Source organism: Amblyraja radiata, chromosome 25 (assembly GCF_010909765.2).
Source record: "Amblyraja radiata isolate CabotCenter1 chromosome 25, sAmbRad1.1.pri, whole genome shotgun sequence".
Classification (NCBI taxonomy): domain Eukaryota; kingdom Metazoa; phylum Chordata; class Chondrichthyes; order Rajiformes; family Rajidae; genus Amblyraja; species Amblyraja radiata.
Window position 1 is genome coordinate 34266035 of NC_045980.1, and position 17717 is coordinate 34283751.

General features: G+C 48.2%; 1 protein-coding gene across 1 annotated transcript; it reads right to left on the reverse strand.

Annotated features, from left to right (window-relative positions):
- Nucleotides 1–1445: 1445 nt before the first annotated feature.
- sdf2l1 (stromal cell derived factor 2 like 1) lies at nt 1446–10860 on the reverse strand. The gene is made up of 3 exons (XM_033043819.1): nt 10619–10860; nt 6263–6459; nt 1446–3238 (listed from the first exon to the last, which is right to left on the reverse strand). The coding sequence occupies exons 1-3, from the start codon at nt 10803–10805 to the stop codon at nt 2960–2962; spliced, it is 663 nt and encodes a 220-aa protein (XP_032899710.1). The 5' UTR covers nt 10806–10860; the 3' UTR covers nt 1446–2959.
- Between the last annotated feature and the right edge of the window lie 6857 nt (nt 10861–17717).

The window sequence follows — 17717 nt, forward strand, 5'->3', positions numbered from 1 at the left end:
TACCAGTGAAGGTCGGTGGTCCCTTCCGCTATAACCGAAATCCCTCATAAAGACGATGTGTTTACTGTACTTACCAACAAGGGCGGTTAGATGATGACCTGCATAAAGCTACCAGTTGTAACTGCAAATTCCTGTGCATAGGTGAAACCAAAACATCCTGACCTTAAGCTCTTTGGTTAAGAAGGAACTGCAGATGCTGGAAAATCGAAGGTAGACAAAAGTGCTGGAGAAACTCAGCGGGTGCAGCAGCATCTATGGAGCGAAGGAAATAGGCAACGTTTCGTCCCGAAACGTTGCCTATTTCCTTCGCTCCATAGATGCTGCTGCACCCGCTGAGTTTCTCCAGCACTTTTGTCTACCTGATCTTAAGCTCCATACCATGTGGCTCACTTGTCCAATATATCCTTTAATTCCTCCCCTCTCCCACACAAAAAAAGTGTATTTTTTGCCAAATTGTCCCTAGTTGTAGGATAGTGTTACTGTACGGTGTGATTGCTGGTCAGCATGGACTTGGTGGGACGAAGGGCCTGTTTCCGCACTCTCTCCAGCCCTCCCCCATCCTAGTTCTCCGACCAATCTGACTGTCCTGTCCTCCTGGCTACATTCTATCTTTGACTGCTTCGTTGTAACCTTCCCCTGGCCAACAATGATCTGTTCTACACTTCAATCTCACCCCCCTTTGATGTCATGTTCCATATCACTGTGTCGCCCTCTCCCCTGACTCTCAGCCTGAAGAAGGATCTCGACCCGAAACGGCGCCCATCCCTTCTCTCCAGAGAGGCTGCCTGTCCCGCTGAGTTACTCCAGCACTTTGTGCCTATCTTCGGTGTAAACCAGACCGGATAGACTCGGCTTGTACTCGCTAGAATTTAGGAGATTGAGGGGGGGATCTTATAGAAACTTACAAAATTCTTAAGGGGTTGGACAGGCTAGATGCAGGAAGATTGCTCCCGATGTTGGGGAAGTCCAGGACAAGGGGTCACAGCTTAAGGATAGAGGGGAAATCCTTTAGGACCGAGATGAGAAAAACATTTTTCACACAGAGAGTGGTGAATCTCTGGAACTCTCTGCCACAGAAGGTAGTTGAGGCCAGTTCATTGGCTATATTTAAGAGGGAGTTAGATGTGGCTCTGATAGCTAAAGGGATCAGGGAGTATGGAGAGAAGGCAGGTACGGGATACTGAGTTGGATGATCAGCCATGGTCATATTGAGTGGCGGTGCAGGCTCGAAGGGCCGAATGGCCTACTCCTGCACCTATTGTCTATGTTTCTATGTTTCTAGCACCTGCAGTTCCTTCCCGCACACTGTTTCCGCTTGTATCTATAAAGTCTAACATCTTCTGACACCACTGCTCGGGTCCAATAATTGAATGTAGTCAATCAATTGCAGCAATTACTTTAGAGGTGAAATCGCTTTGCATAAACGTATGATTGGAAAAGACGACTAGGCAAATAAAAGTTTATTTTCTTTTAAAACATGTTTGCAACTCTGAACAAAATATCGATTAATTCATCGTGGACTTACAAGACAACTCAAATACCATCGATCCTGCAACTCAAAGGCTAGAATAATCCAGCCTATCGTCCACCAGTGTGTTTGCATAAAATGGATAAATTCCAAACTGCAACCATTAATACCACAGACACCCCATAAAAGGTAAAAAGGAATTCAGGAGAAGCTTCCTCGTTCAGAGGTTAAGGCAGGTAGCATTAAAGTGATGGGGAGCCTATAGACAAACAAGAAGGCAAAGAGCACACCACTTGGGTTACAGATCAGGTTCAAGGAGATCTTGCTAACCCCAATGAGATACTTACATCTACGCAATCAGTTTTTCTTTTTAATGAGCTTGTTAACATGTCGGTTGACGGACACAAAACGCTGGAGTAACTCAGCGGGACGGGCAGCATCTCTGGAGCGACGGAATGGGTGACGTTTCGGGTCGAGACCCTCCTTTAGACTGTCAGACTTCAGTCTGAAGAAGGGTCTGAGAACCTAAATGTCGCCCATTTCTTCTCTCCAGAGATGCTGCCTGTCCCGCTGAGTAACTCCAGCCTTTTGTGTCGATCTTCGGTTTAAACCAACATCTGCAGTTCCTTCCTAAACATGTGGGTAGATGTTTATTGCATATGGAGTTGGCATATTCAGTTAGCATAAGTTGGTGTATGCAGTTTAGACTTGGTCGAGTGCATATCCTGGTGTTATAGCGCAAGTACTTTGTGTTTTAATTGTAATGGGTGGAACATCAAGCAATTGGGCCAATAGACAATTATTTTCCACTTGTTAGAAGCAGGTGAACTGAAGTTGGGAGTTTACAAAAGTGGATTTCGAAATGCCAGACCAAAGCTGGAAAGGGAATGGGTTTAGCCTGGAGTTCTCTACCATGGACTCAATGCTGAACTGCCCAGCTCTTCCCTTTATTCCTGCTGCATTTACACGTGGGTGCACCCAGCCTGTGCGGCTAAACACCGAGAACTTAACGCACCACACGATGGGATATATAGACAACAGTAGCTGGAATGTGAGGCACTTTTTAAGGCCAGTTTTTTTATTCTCGCTGGAGGTGAATTCAACTCTTCAAGTAATTATTCTGCAGAATGATTCTAGTTTCTTGAGAAAAAAAATTTGAAGAACAAAGACCAAAAAAAACAAATGGGGATTGAAACATTCACATGCAGACGACTATAAAAATGCACCACCAGTACTTCATTGCAAGTCCGTAACTTGTTACTGAAAAGTAGAGCAAGATAATTAAGTTGAACACGTGCACTCCAGCTTACATAAAACTTTTAAATATACTTCCATTTTGCTAGAAATGTAACATGTAGAAAAGATCGGTACAATTGATTTTCACTGTACAGACTAGGAGTCAAGAAAGGGTAAAAAGTAAATTGTCGGTTGCAAAGAATGCAACGATTTCTCATTGGTCTCACTTCCCCAAATGGTCTTGTTTAAATAAACCTACAGCTCGTCGTGCTTGAGTGGCTCGGCGCTGGGCTTGATGAAGACACCTTCCATGACCGTCCAGTAATTGTTGGCATCGGGGCTGAAGGTGCCGTGGACCTCCAGCTGACCCCTGATGGGGTGGCCGTACTGCTCGCCTGTTATGGTGAGGAAGGCCTGGGTCCCCACGTGCTTTAAGCGAACGTCTTCGTCCCGCTCCCAGCTCGTGCCGCCGCACTGCACGGTCCACACGTCCAGGTCGTCCCCGTCTCCATTCTCACCGAACGCGCTCACTTCCTGCGTGGAAAAGTGGCGCAAGGTTAGCGGTGGGGTAGTCACGCCAACAATTAAACAGCTGACGTCGAAACCGAACACACAAAATGGTGGAGTAACCCAGCGGGTCAGGCAGCGTCATTAGAATCATAGATAGACACAAAATGGTGGGGTAACTCAGCGGGACAGGCAGAGAGAAGGAATGGGTGACGTTTCGGGTCGAGACCCTTCTTCAGACAGTCATTAGAATCATACTCTCCAGTGCAAAAAAAAATGCTCTGGTAGGTAGGCGCCAGTTTTAGTTTAGTTTAGAGATACAGCGCGGAAACAGGCCCTTCGGCCCACCGAGTCCACGCCGACCAACGATCCCCGCACACTAACACTATCCTGCACACGCTAGGGACAATTTTTACATTTATACCAAGTCAATAAACCTACAAACCTGCACGTCTTTGGAGTGTGGGACGAAACCGAAGATCTCAGGAGTAAACCTACGCTGGACACGGGGAGAACGTACAAGCTCCGTACAGACAAGCACCCGTAGTCAGGATCGAACCCGGGTCACTGACGCTGTGAGGCAGTAGCTCTACCGTTGTGCCACCGTGCCGCCCTAGTGCTAGAGTGATCACACCAACATTTAAGATAAGGTGATATTGAAACCGAAGAGACACAAAATGCTGGAGTAACTCAGCGGGACAGGCAGCATCTCTGGAGAGAAGGAATGGGTGACGTTTCAAGTTGAGACCCTTCTTCAGACTGAGAATCAGGGAAGACGGAGATATAGAGATATGGAAGGGTGAGATGAAAATACAGATCAAAGGGGACAATGGTCAAGGAAATGTGGAATGGTACATTGTAAGGCTTGGAGAAGGTGACAACGAGGCATACAATCAGTAATATTTAATCAGAGGAACAGTGGAACTAGTCGGAAAATTAGGTTGGGGAAAGGACGGAGAGAGTGGGAAAGCAAGGGTTACTTGAAGTTAGAGACATTTATATTCATACTGCTGGGTTGTAAGGTGCCCAAGCGAAATATGAGGTGTTGTTCCTACAGCATCATTAGCAATTCTCAGCAATTCTCTGCCTCAGAAGGCAGCAAAGGCCAATTCTCTGGATGCTTTCAAGAGAGAGTTAGATAGGGCTCTTAAAGATAGCGGGGTCAGGGGATATGGAGATAAGGCAAGAACGGGGTACTGATTCTGGATGATCTGATTAAATGGCAGTGCTGCACCTATTGTTTATTGTCTTATCTGGTGCAAAAAAAAGTGCCAATCAGACCCGTCAGGTAGATGCCAGTTTTAGCTGCACTGGAACTGCTTGGCTAGAAGCTTTCAATTTATTCTATGCTTTAGGCCATAAAACTAACCTGTTATCAATCACCTCATCAGCCATTCTTCCACCCCATGCATTTGCGAATGTTCACTTTGTCATTCTAACGCTTATCATTATTCCATCATTTATCCTGAATTTCATTGCCTTCTCTGCTCTCCCCGAGCAGTTCCATCACATTCATAATGAGTGCCATATTCCCCCTTTCTGCCCAGCTGCCATAGAGTCGCCCAGCATGGAAACAGGCTCTTTGGCCCAACATGCCCATACTCACCAACAAGCCCCATCTATGCTAATTCCACCTGCCCGTATTTGGCCCTATCTCTCTAAACCTTTCCTATCCATGTACCTATCCAAATGTTTTTTAAATGTTGTTATAGTCCCTACCTCATCTACCTCCTCTGGCAGCTCATTCCATGTGCCACCTGTGAGAAAAAAATGCCCATCAGGTTCTTATTAAATCTTCCCCCTCTCACCTTAAACCTCTGGTTCTTGTTTCCCCTACTTTGGGTAAAAGACTGTGCATTTACATAGTCTGAAGAAGGATCTCGACCTGAAATGTCACCCATTCCTTCGCTCCAGAGGTGCTGCCCCACCCGCTGAGTTACTCCAGCAGTTACATGTGTATTTACACTATCTTTTCCTCTCATGATTTTGTACAAGAGGTACTCATCCGACTCCTTTGCTGGTCCCTTGCACACTGCCCCTGTACATGCTGGACCTTACACACTGCAGTCCGCACACTCTCAGTCCGCAACCTTGCAAACCACCCTTCCTTCTTTGGTATTCGACCTCAACCCCCCCCCTTCCCCATTACAGAGTCTTGATGGGCTCCACACCCGATCTCCCCACCTACAACCATGTCATAAAGTCATAAGGAACAGGACTAGAATCAAGCCTAACTCCGCCATTCAATCAAGGCTGATCTATCTCTCCCTCCTAACCCCATTCTCCTGCCTTCTCCCCATAACGCCTGACACCCGTACTAATCAAGAACCTATCTATCTCTGCCTCAAAAATATCCACTGGCTTGGCCTGCACAGCCTTCTGTGGCAAAGAATTCCACCCTCTGACTAAAGACTATTGCATGTCACTACCACCCAGCTTTCTTCCAACCTTTCACACAAATTCACAAGTTATAAGTAGAATGAGGCCATTCGGACCATCGAGAATTAGGCCATTCAGACCATCGAGCATGGCAACGCCTCCATTGCCAAGCTGTGAAAACAGAGAGGATGAGAAGGAGTTTCTTCCCAGAGGCCATTAGGACTGTAAACTCCTATCTCACCAGGGACTAACTTTACTGTACCATTCTACTGTTGTGTGATGTCTTTTTTAAATTGCTGTTTTTTTCCTTTTTCTTCCCTCCCACAAATATGTAATATGTGAATATGTGATTCTGTTCCATTCAGGTTGTTTTTTTTTTTTTTGCACAATCCGCGAGCATTGCCACTTTTAATTTCACTGCACATCTCGTATGTGTATGTGACGAATAAACTTGGCTTGACTTGAGTCTACTCCACCATTTGATCATGGCCGATCACTGCCTCCTAATCCCGTTTTCCTGCCTTTCCCCAAAGCCCTTGACATTGTCGATTTTTGGCGTCACCTGAAAATTTCTTAATCCTGACCCCCCCCCCCCCCCCCCCACCCCCTCCCCAACCCCCCCCCCCCCCCCCCCCACCCCCAGAAGTGCATCATTGCAGTAACACATCATACCTGGTTTCCAGAGAGTGGTGACACAAAGTGGTGACTGTGCAGGTTTCTTCCAGTGTTGACGTGTGTTAGTCGTATAGGTTGTCCGCATTTGATCGGTATTCCGCGCTGACAAACCAGGCCCGGTTTTCCTCTCACCGTCCAGTAGCTGTTACTGTCATCCGAAACGCTCACGCCAGTCACAGACTGCTGCCCGCTTCCTTTTAGAGAATCCAGAGTCAATGGACCATCAAATAATTTGATTTTATGAACAAAATAATAACACTTAAAATCACTGACAGTAGTTATTTGAAATGGAAGCACAAGGCATCTAGATATTATGCCAGGGATTAGAAAACGTAGACAACCGTACTAATCAAGAATCGATCTATCTCTGCCTTAAAAATATCCACTGACTTGGCCTCCACAGCCTTCTGTGGCAATGAGTTCCTCAGGTTCACCACCCTCTGACTAAAGAAATTCCTCCTCATCTCCTTCCTAAAGGAATGTCCGTTAATTCTAAGTCTATGACCTCTGGTCCAAGACTCTCCCGCTAGTGGAAACATCTTCTCCACATCCACTCTATCCAAGCCTTTCATTATTCGGTATGTTTCAATGAGGTCCCCCCGTCAATCTTCTAAACTCAAGGTTTGGAGGGGACTTGAGGTAGAAACTTTCACTCAGATGATTGGCTTCTCTAATGTTTTATTGTACTCTTGCAACATTTTAGTAGCACTTAGTGAACACATGGCATTGAAAACCACAGGCTAATTGTTGGAAAACAAATTTGTACAAAGAAGTACTTAATGGTTCGTTGAGCCAAAGGGTCAGATCATCTGCTACACATCGCCACAAACCACTAATGACTGTTACAAACAAAAAAACCCTTATCTCCGGTTTCCTCCCACACTCCAAAGACGTACAGGTTTGTAGGTTAATCGGCTTGGTATAATTGTAAATTGTCCATAGTGTGTGGAGGATAGCGTTAGTGCGTGGGGATCGCTGGTCGGCATGGACTCGGTGGGCCAAAAGGCCTGTAGTTCAGTTTAGTTTAGAGACACAGCGCAGAAACAGGCCCTTCGGCCCACCGAGTCCACGCTGACCAGCAATCACTGCACTTTAACACTATCCTACGCACGCTTTTTACACTTTACACTTATAACAAGCCAATTAACCTACAAACCTGTACATCTTTGGAGTGTGGGAGAAAACCGAAGATCTCGGAGAAAACCCACGCAGGTCACGGGGGGAACGTACAAACTCTGTACAGACAGCACCCGTAGTCAGGATCGAACCTGGGTCACCGGTGCTGTGAGGCAGCAACTCTACCACTGCACCACAGTGCCACTTGTACCTTCCGAATGGTCCACCAGGGACTATACTAGAAGTTGGACAATTTTATACTGGACAATTCTTACATTTATCAAGCCAATTAATCAAGCCAATTGATCTACACTCATCTCTAAACTAAATGTTAAAATAAGAACTGAACAGTGTGATCTGGTTGACAAGCAATCTGCATTATTGAATACAGTGAATAGTTTAATCGTTAAAAATTCACAACACACAATTAAATTATCATTTCAACATTATGGTTTGGAAACAACAACAAAATGGAAAGGATGGTAGAATTTTTCTTTCATTACCATGTAACATTTGGTAAATGTTACATTTGGTAAATGTTACATGGGCTGATGAAAGGTTTCGGCCCGAAACGTTGCCTATTTCCTTCGCTCCATAGATGCTGCCGCAGCCGCTGAGTTTCTCCAGCACTTTTGTCTACATAACATTTGGTAAACCTTTTTTCAAAACGCAGCAATCACTAGCTGAGACGAGAACAATCTTAAAAGGCTGCATTTGTTTCTATTTATAGGTGGAAAAAACCTAAATTCAGAAAACAAATCTTTCGTTAAACATCGTTGCACAAGGTTAAAAGTTTCACTTTACTCAGCAGGAAGTTGCTGCGGTTGTAACATTTGTAAAGACAAACACAGAATTTAAAATCTAATCCCAAATACCAGTCCAGTGAACAATAGACCTTTTCTTTTTTATAATTATAAACTTGGATTCTGGGCCACATTCAGTCAGGCACCTGCACCCTCTTGCAGGCAAGAAGTAGATGTTATCTTCCTGCTCATTTACTTCTTTTCATTTGAATCAGGACATGGAGTCCTGAATCAATTCAATGTCAACACTAAAGGGCTTTGCCCACAGCAAAGGAACAAATTAAACCAACAGGAACCTATTGTTCTTTCACTCACTGTTGTCGTCCACACTGTTCCTTCCTCCACCGAGTGCCAAATGAAATTCCCAACGTTTTGCCAGAGGAGGGAGACATAGACAATAGGTGCAGCAGTAGGCCATTTGGCCCTTCGAGCCAGCACCGCCATTCAATGTGATCATGGCTGATCATCCACAATCAGTACCCCGTTCCTGCCTTCTCCCCTATATCCCCTGACTCCGCTATCTTTAAGAGCCCGATCTAGCTCTCTCTTGAAAGCAAAGAGAACCGGCCTCCACCGCCCTCTGAGGCAGAGAATTCCACAGACTCGCCACTCTCTGCGAGAAAAAATGTTTCCTCGTCTCTGTTCTAAATGGCTTACTCCTTATTCTTAAACTGTGGCCCCTGGTTCTGGACTCCCGCAACATCGGGAACATGTTTCCTGCCTCTAGCGTATCCAAGCCCTTAACATGTTTCAAAATTCATCCCCAATCTGTGACCCAAGTGACTAGATCGTCGTGTTAGTGCATTCTCGTTTCCCCGTGACATGTTCTCACTGTATTCAAAGGCAGAATACAACTTCTTCAGACTGTAGGAGGGTCTCGACCCGAAATGTCACCCCCATTCCTTCTCTCCAGAGATGTTGCCTGTTCCGCTGAGTTACTCCGGCGTTTTGTGCCTGTCTTCGGCTTAAACCAGCATCTGCAGTTCCTTCCGACACACTGGGGACAGGTTTCGAGGTTTATGGGCCAAACGCAGGCAGGTGGGACTGGTGTAGATGGGGCATGTTGTTCGGTATGGGTAAGTTGAACGAAAGGACCTGTTTCCACGCTGTGTGACTCTAACACATCGATGGCACCAATACGATAGCCAATCGAGTTTGAATTTGATGTCCTGTTAATGCAGGCATCATGTTAACCATTCAATATTCTTCCTTTTTTTTAAAAATGTGAAAAGGCAGATTCCATGTGTACATTAAAAATACGCCAACTGCCCAGAGCCACGCTGATCTTGGCCAAGATATCCACTTACATCCAATTCACTACTTATCACGTAACGTGATTAGATGACTAGCAACTCTTTAGTTTAGTTCGGAGAAGCAGTGCGGCAAGGGGCCCTTCAGCCCACACCAGCCAGCGAAACCCACGCTCGAGAGACAATTTACATTTATACCAAGCCAATTAACAAACACACCTGCATGTCTTTGGAGTGTGGGAGGAAACAGGAGCACCCAGAGAAAACCCACACAGGTCACGGGGAGAACGTACAAACTCCACACAGACAGCACCTGAGATCAGGATCGAACCCGGGTCTCTGGTGCTGTGAAGTAGTAGCCTCATATATTTAGTTTAATGCTCGCCCCCCCCCCCCCATCCCCAGTATGTTTTGAAGGTGAGGTGGAGGAGCAAAGGGGGGAGCATTAAAGTCATTGCCCCAATGGTTGGGCAGGTTGGGTGTTAGGCTGCCCAAATGAAGGGTAGATTCGAGGGATCTCGCATTGAAATCAGCACCTAGGGACTGGGGTCAATCATTGACCTGCGTGCCACCAGATCTGGGGTGAGGGGGTCATACTTGGACCTCAGTGCCCCAGGGTCAGAGGTGAGAGGTCCGTCAGTGACCCTAGTGCCTCGGGGTCGGGGGTGAGAGGTCCGTCAGTGACCCTAGTGCCTCGGGGTCGGGGGTGAGAGGTCCGTCATTGACCCCAGTGCCCCGGGGTCGGGGGTGAGAGGTCCGTATTGAACCCAGTGCCCCGGGGCCGGGGGTGAGAGGTCCGTCAGTGACCCCAGTGCCCCGGGGTCGGGGGTGAGAGAAAGGTCAGTGACCCCAGTGCCCCGGGGTCAGGGGTGAGAGGTCCGTATTGAACCCAGTGCCCCGGGGTGAGAGGTCCGTCATTGAACCCAGTGCCCCGGGGTCGGGGGTGAGAGAAAGGTCAGTCAGTGACCCCAGTCCCTCTAGGGTGAGAGGTCAGTCATTGACCCGTTTCCCGGCTGGGGGGTCAGGGGTGAGAGAAAGGTCAGTCAGTGACCCCCAGTGTCCCCGGGGTCGGGGGTGAGAGAAAGGTCAGTCAGTGACCCCAGTGCCCCCGGGGTCAGGGGTGAGAGAGAGGTCAGTCAATGGTCCTCCAAATGGAATTTTAAACAGGAGGTGGAGCATCTTACCGGAGCCGTACTTGACGTCGTGCGAGTGCAGGCGGACATTGTGCCGGTTGTTGAGCAGCTTGAGCACGGAGCCGCAGGTGACCGACTCCTGCTCCGTGGCGGCGGCGGCGGCGGCGAGGGCCGAGAGCAGCGCGCAGAGTGCGAGCCCCAGCGTGGAGCTCCGAGCTCGGCCCCTCTCCCCCGACATGCCGGCAGCGACCAAAGATCCAGCTCCGGCCCCCGGCGCCGGCCTCGTACTGCGCCTGCGCGGGGTGTGGCCCCTCCCCCCCCTCCACCCCCCCAGCCAATCAGAGGCCCCGTCACGCTGTCCCCGGCCAATCAGCGGCCGCCGCGCCGCCACTCCTCCCCTCCCCCCCCGCCCCCCCGAGGCCAATCAACGACTGCCCCGCGTCAGCATCACCGCGCACACCTGGCGCTTCATCCAATCAGCGGGCGAACTGCAGCTGTCTCCAGGCAGATTCCGGGCCACTCAGCGACCGTCCGTCCGCGACCCTCTCCCCAGCGTTTTCGTCACCGCCGCCAGCCAATCGGCCGCTGTCTCCAGGCAGAATCCCCGCCACTTAGCAACCGTTCCCGCCCAACACTCCGCTCGCGTCAACGGCCGCCTTTTGGCAGTTGGTTGTGCCGCGCAGGCGCAGCGCCGCGAGGGGGGGAAAGGGCGGGAAAAGTCCTCAGCATCCAGCGGTGATAGCAGCAGATTCAGGCCATTCAGCCCATCGAGTGCACTCCGCCATTCAATCGGGGCTGATCTATCTCTCACTCCTAACCCCATTCTCCTTGCCCTCTCCCCCCCCACCCCCCCCCATAACCCTGACACCCGTACTAATCAAGCCCCGCCTCATCCAACCCAAACGTAGTGCAGCCCATGGAGTGCAGCAGCAGAGCCTCGCCCTTGGCCCCGTCGGTCAGTCGGCAGCCCGGCCAGCTGTTCGACCTTCGCTTACCGCCGACACCACTGCCTAAGGTTGCCAACTTTCTCACAACCAAATAAGGGGCAAAAGGTCAAAATACGGGACAAATTCACCACAGCAATTCGTTGACCGACTCGGCCGTGGCTGGGGTTGAACGATGAGTCGGCCCGGGTGCTGGACTGCACGCAAAGCCCAGCCGGCGGGCCAGCTGCGGAGTTCTGGCCCGGGCCGCGCGAAAAGTCCTGCGCCCCGTCCAACTCATGAACCGATGATCGTCCGTGGCAAGGAGGGGTGGTGGTGGTGTCGGCGTTAAGCGAAGGTCCGAAGGTCGGACAGCTGGCCGGGCTGCCGACCGACCGACCGGGCCACGGGCGAGGCGCTGCTGTTGCTGCACTCCATGGGCTGCACTACGTCGGGACGGGTGAGGCGGGGCCGGACGCGGCGCTCCGACCTGACAGTCCTCTCGACCCGAGTAGCAACAGTCAAATACGGGACAAGGGCGGTCCCGTACAGGACAAACCAATTTAGCCCAGCTAATAAGGGACAGTTGGCAACCCTACCACCACCCCGCCACGTCGCGCCCAAAGTCTGGCCCCCAGGCCAATACTCCTCAGCTGGCCTGTCGGCTGGGCTTTGTGTGCAGTCCAGCACCCGGGCCAACTCATCATTCACCCAGCCACGGCCGAGTCAGTCAACAAATTGCCGTTGGGAATTTGTCCCTTATTTTGACCTTTTGTTCCTTATATGGGAGTGGGAAAGTTGTCAACCCCAATCTCCGCCTTCAATATATCCACTGACTTGGCCTCCACAGCCTACTGTGGCAAAGAATTCCGCAGATTCACCACCTTCTGACTAAAGAAATTCATAGAAAACATAGAAAATAGGTGCAGGAGTAGGCCATTCGGCCCTTCCAGCCAGCACCGCCATACAATATGATCATGACTGATCATCCAGGATCAGTACCCCGTTCCTGCTTTCTCCCCATATCCCTTGATTCCGTTAGTCCTAAGAGCTAAATGTAACTCTCTCTTGAAAACATCCACTGAATCGGCCTCCACTGACTTATGTGGCAGAGAATTCCACAGATTCACAACACTGAGTGAAATTTTTTTTCTCATCTCAGTCCTAAATGGCCTACCTCTTATTCATAAACTGTGACCCCTGGTTCTGGACTCCCCCAATATCGGGAACATTTTTCCTGCATTTTTTTCACCCATAGAGTTGTGAATTTGTGGAATTCCCTGCCAGAGGGCAGTGGAGGCCAAATCACTGGATGGATTTAAGAGAGAGTTAGATAGAGCTCTAGGGGCTAGTGGAATCTAGGGATATGGGGAGAAGGCAGGCACGGGTTATTGATAGGGGACGATCAGCCATGATCACAATGAATGGGCGGGGCTGGCTCGAAGGGCCGAATGACCTCCTCCTGCACCTATTTTCTAAGTAATCTAGCCTGTCCAATCCCTTGATAATTTTATATTTCTATAAGATTCCCTCTCATCCTTCTAAATTCCAGTGAATACAAGCCCAGTCGACCCATTCTTTCTTCGTATGACAGTCCCGCAATCCCGGGAATTAACCTGATGAACCTACGCTGCACTCCCTCAATAGCAATAATGTCCTTCCTCAAATTAGGAGACCAAAACTGCACACGATACTCCAGGTGTGGTCTCACCAGGGCCCTGTACAATTTTAGAAAGACCTCTTTGCTCCTATACTCAAATCTTCTCGTTAGCTTTCTTCACTGCCTGCTGTACCTGCATGCTTACTTTCAGTGACTTATGTCCAAGGACACCCAGGTCACATTGCACTTCCCCTTTTCCTGATCTGACACCATAATCTGCCTTTCTGTTCTTGCCACCAAATTGGGTAACCTCACATTTATCCACATGATACTGCACCCTACCACGCATCTGCCCACTCTCCCAACCTATCCAAGTCACCCTGCATCCTCATAGCATCCTCTTCACAATTAACACTGCCACGCAGCTTTCCTCGCCGTCTCCTTCCCAAAGAAACATCCTTTATTTCTGAGGCTGACCTCTAGTCCTAGACTCTCCCACGAGTGGAAACATCCTCTCCATATCCACTCTATCCAAGGCCATTCAGCCCATCAAGTCTACGTCATTCAATCATGTCTGATCTAGAGACATGGACAGACGACTTTTCTGGCCAGGGACTCTTCATCACACTGATTCGTTTGGTTGTGAGATTCAGCGTGGAAACAGGCCCATCCAAAGCCAATTAACCTACAAACCTGTATGGTTTTGGAGTGTGGAAAGAAACCGGAGTACCCGGAGAAAACCCACGTGGTCACACGGAGAACGTACAAACTCCGTAGTCAGGACCGAACCCGGGTGTCTGGCTCTGTGAGGCATCAACTCTACCGCTGTGCCACAGTGCCACCCTTCTTCAGACACAAATACTTACCGACAGCAGCACAACAGGTATGTACACACAGTATTCGGTATATACCATAATAAACAACTACAAGTTCAATATATTTTTTTTAAAACAATATAATCCAAAACAGAAAGCAAAGCCCAAAGTCACTAGTGCAATAAAGATAAGGAGAGAAGTGGGGTGAAAGTCCTCACCATTTCCTTCCATCTATTAACTCCCTCTGGCTTCGCATTCCATTCCAACTGGTGTACCATTTGCCAATGGTGGTGAATCGGTGGAATTCATTGCCACAGAAGGCTATGGAGGCCAAATCAATGGACTAGGCTACACACATTTACAATTTTACCCAAGCCAATTAACCTACAAACCTGTCCGTCTTTGGAGTATGGGAGGAAACCGGGGCACTCAGAGAAAACCCAGTATCGAACCCGGGTCTGTAAGGCAGCAACTCTACCGCTGCACCACTATGCTCGTAACATTAAAATGCAGCTGGTGAGATTCAGAAAAAGCAATTTGCTGATAATACTAAAATGGAGAGAATAAATAAACAGAAGTGGAAGCATTGATCCTTGTCATTTATCAGCATCTACTATATTTGATGCCATGTCACCATCTTACTAGTCCAACTCATTTTTTAAATCCACACAGAGGTCTTGCTTGGCAGAATTTCGAATAAACAATATATCATATAAAACCATAAGTCAATGTCCATCTCAGTGGTAAAACAAGAAGTTTCTTTATTAACATTAGCTCTGAAGATGAGGAGTAAGTCAAAGGAATGAAAAAGCTGGGAATTACATCATCATGATAAGAATAATAAAAATGAATCGATATTTCTGCAAGGCAATTTTGACGTGATTAAAAAAGGGTTGGTAGCTGAAGAGAGAGAGGGAGAGAGAGGGAGAGAGAGACAGAGAGAATGCAATAGCGTTGGATTCTTACGAGCAAAGTTTTGCAACCAAAAAATCCTAAGGCAGACCTTTGGAAGCTGTTGGCAGAGGTATTGTCCTGGGATCTCCAGTCTGATCAAAATCAGAGGAGCAATGGCAATCCAAAAAGACCCGACAGAAGGAACTAATTTGCTCAACATGAACAGCACTGATACGTTCTCTAATCTGTTGCTAACTGAAGGAATCCCAATTTTAATAGATTTCATGCAGCAAAGGAATGAATTACTCAATCATCAGCGCAATGATGCCACCCCAATGATCATCCCAGTGATGGCCATGCTGAAGACTAACTTGGAAAGGTCTATCTTCTGACACAGTAAAACCCGACAGAATTAGTACATTAAACCGATCATTTTCCTCCCTCAAGGCTGCTGCTCTCCTTCAAGTGTATTTTCACAATGCTTGTTCCGCACTATTCAGAACCAAAAAAAGTTCAAACAAATATTAAATTAAAGGAAAGGCAAAGATTTATAATCATTAACCAAAATTAACAAAATACAGCTTTTCTCTCTTCCACTTTCTTCTCATGTCACCCTATCCTTACTCCCGTCAAATTTAGAAAAAAAACACCATATTACATTTCAGCACAATCTGTCTATTCTCAGTGACGGAGAGAGAGAAAGGAATCCAATGATAGATATTTAAATTTTTAACCAAAATCATAATTTTGGCAGAACAGTTGGGGCGGGTATGGCGGATAGCGTGGCGTCTCTACAGTGCTTTGTGCAGGTGGACGAGTGTTGGCTGCTCAACCCCCTGCTCCTTTTTGAGCTACGGCCCGACTTGAGTTTGGGGAGGACGGATTTGCTGGTGATCCTCGGCTGAGCATTGAAGGCGTCAATCTGTTCCTGCGTACTGCACTCTTCGAAGCACTGCCGTGGGCCGCAGAGAGCAATCCCTATTTTGTCCGCCAGCGAGTCTTGCTTTTTGATTCTATTCATCAGGAGGCAAAATGTGGCAGAGAATAGCGAATTAGCAATTTTCAGATTCTTCTCCCTCTGGTCCTCAGGACTGATGCGCATGTAGGTTTTGCAGATTGTCTTACACGTGATGTCTCGATAGTATTCCTCCCTTTCAGGCGTTGGAGTCTGTACACAGAAATAAGTTTGGTCAGTGGCAGCATATAAAGGAATTCAATATTTAATTTGAAGAATTAACTTGATAAATTCCTGTTCCCCGCTCCACCTTCCCCCGCCCAAAATTGCTGCATTACATAGAAACATAGAAACATAGAAATTAGGTGCAGGAGTAGGCCATTCGGCCCTTCGAGCCTGCACCGCCATTCAATATGATCATGGCTGATCATCCAACTCAGTATCCCGTACCTGCCTTCTCTCCATACCCTCTAATCCCCTTAGCCACAAGGGCCACATCTAACTCCCTCTTAAATATAGCCAATGAACTGGCCTCGACTACCCTCTGTGGCAGAGAGTTCCAGAGATTCACCACTCTCTGTGTGAAAAAAGTTCTTCTCATCTCGGTTTTAAAGGATTTCCCCCTTATCCTTAAGCTGTGACCCCTTGCCTGGACTTCCCCAACATCGGGAACAATCTTCCTGCATCTAGCCTGTCCAACCCCTTAAGAATTTTATAAGTTTCTATAAGATCCCCTCTCAATCTCCTAAATTCTAGAGAGTATAAACCAAGTCTATCCAGTCATTCTTCATAAGACCGTCCTGACATCCCAGGAATCAGTCTGGTGAACCTTCTCTGCACTCCCTCTGTGGCAATAATGTCCTTCCTCAGATTTGGAATAGGTGACGTTTTGGGTCGAGACCCTTCTTCAGATTGAGACACAGGGTAAAGGGGAACGAGAGATATAGACGGTACTTTGGACAAATGATTGCAGGATATGCAGAAAGCAATGATAATGAAGGATAGGTGGAGAACACAATGGTCCGTTGTTGGCTGTGGGATAGGTGATGATGAGTTAATACACTCAGTGGAACTCGACGGAACGATAGTAAAACGAGTATGACGACTAGGGTAAGAGGCATGGAGAGAGAGATGAGGGATGCAAGGATGCAATTACTTGAAGTTGGCAAAATCAATATGCATACTGCTTGTTGGTAGGCTGCCCAAGCAAAATGTAAGGTACTGCTCCCCTGTTTGGTTTGGCCTTACTCTGACATTGGAGGAGGCCCAACCCCAAGGATAGAGAGATCAGTATGGGAGGGGGAAGGAAAGTTAAGGCGTTTAGTAACTGGGAGTTTTTGTCAATGTTAGACTCGAGGGAGCTCTGTTCACCTGCCTGCCCCTTCCCCTAACGCACAGCGCCCCTCAGATCTTCTTTCACCTTTTACCCCTTTCAGAAGTCAGAGTACTTTTAGGAACTGAATTATCCTAGCACAACCAGAGAGCAGTGCTGAACTACTATCTACCTCATTGGGGGAAACTTTTCTCCAATCTCTTACCCTGCCGGAGAAGCGATTGTTTTCCGGATCGTATCTCCGGTCGCTCTGCGGCTTAACATCGTGGAGCTGGCGGCCTAGCTCGAGACTGACATTGAGCCCCAACGCGGGGTCGTGGACCTACCATCGATCCCTTGCCTGGGGTCGACGCTCCAACCGCTGCCTGCGGATTTCAACATCGAGGAGCTCGCAGTCTCGGGTAGAGACTGATGGCGGGAAGCTCCAAAGTCGCAAGAGGTTTGACCGGGGTCTGATTTCCCGGTGTGGGGGAGCTGAGATTCCCCCCCCCCCCCCCGATGCGGGAGCTTGATCACCCAGACGTGGCTGGCTCGATCGCCGGCTACGGAACCCAAGATCATCCCGTCAACAGATGGCTCGAGGCCCCCGACAAAGAAGGGAAGAGATTAAACTTTTTTTTCGCCTTCCAT

What these genes read in the sequence shown, in the direction of transcription:
- sdf2l1 (XM_033043819.1), bottom strand. Translation starts at nt 10,805, where the DNA reads ATGTCGGGGGAGAGGGGCCGAGCTCGGAGCTCCACGCTGGGGCTCGCA. An exon ending in CGACGTCAAGTACGGCTCCG is followed by an intron (nt 6,460 to 10,618) that starts GTAAGATGCTCC and finishes ATTCTCTAAAAG; the next exon opens with GAAGCGGGCAGCAGTCTGTG. An exon ending in CACCACTCTCTGGAAACCAG is followed by an intron (nt 3,239 to 6,262) that starts GTATGATGTGTT and finishes TTTTCCACGCAG; the next exon opens with GAAGTGAGCGCGTTCGGTGA.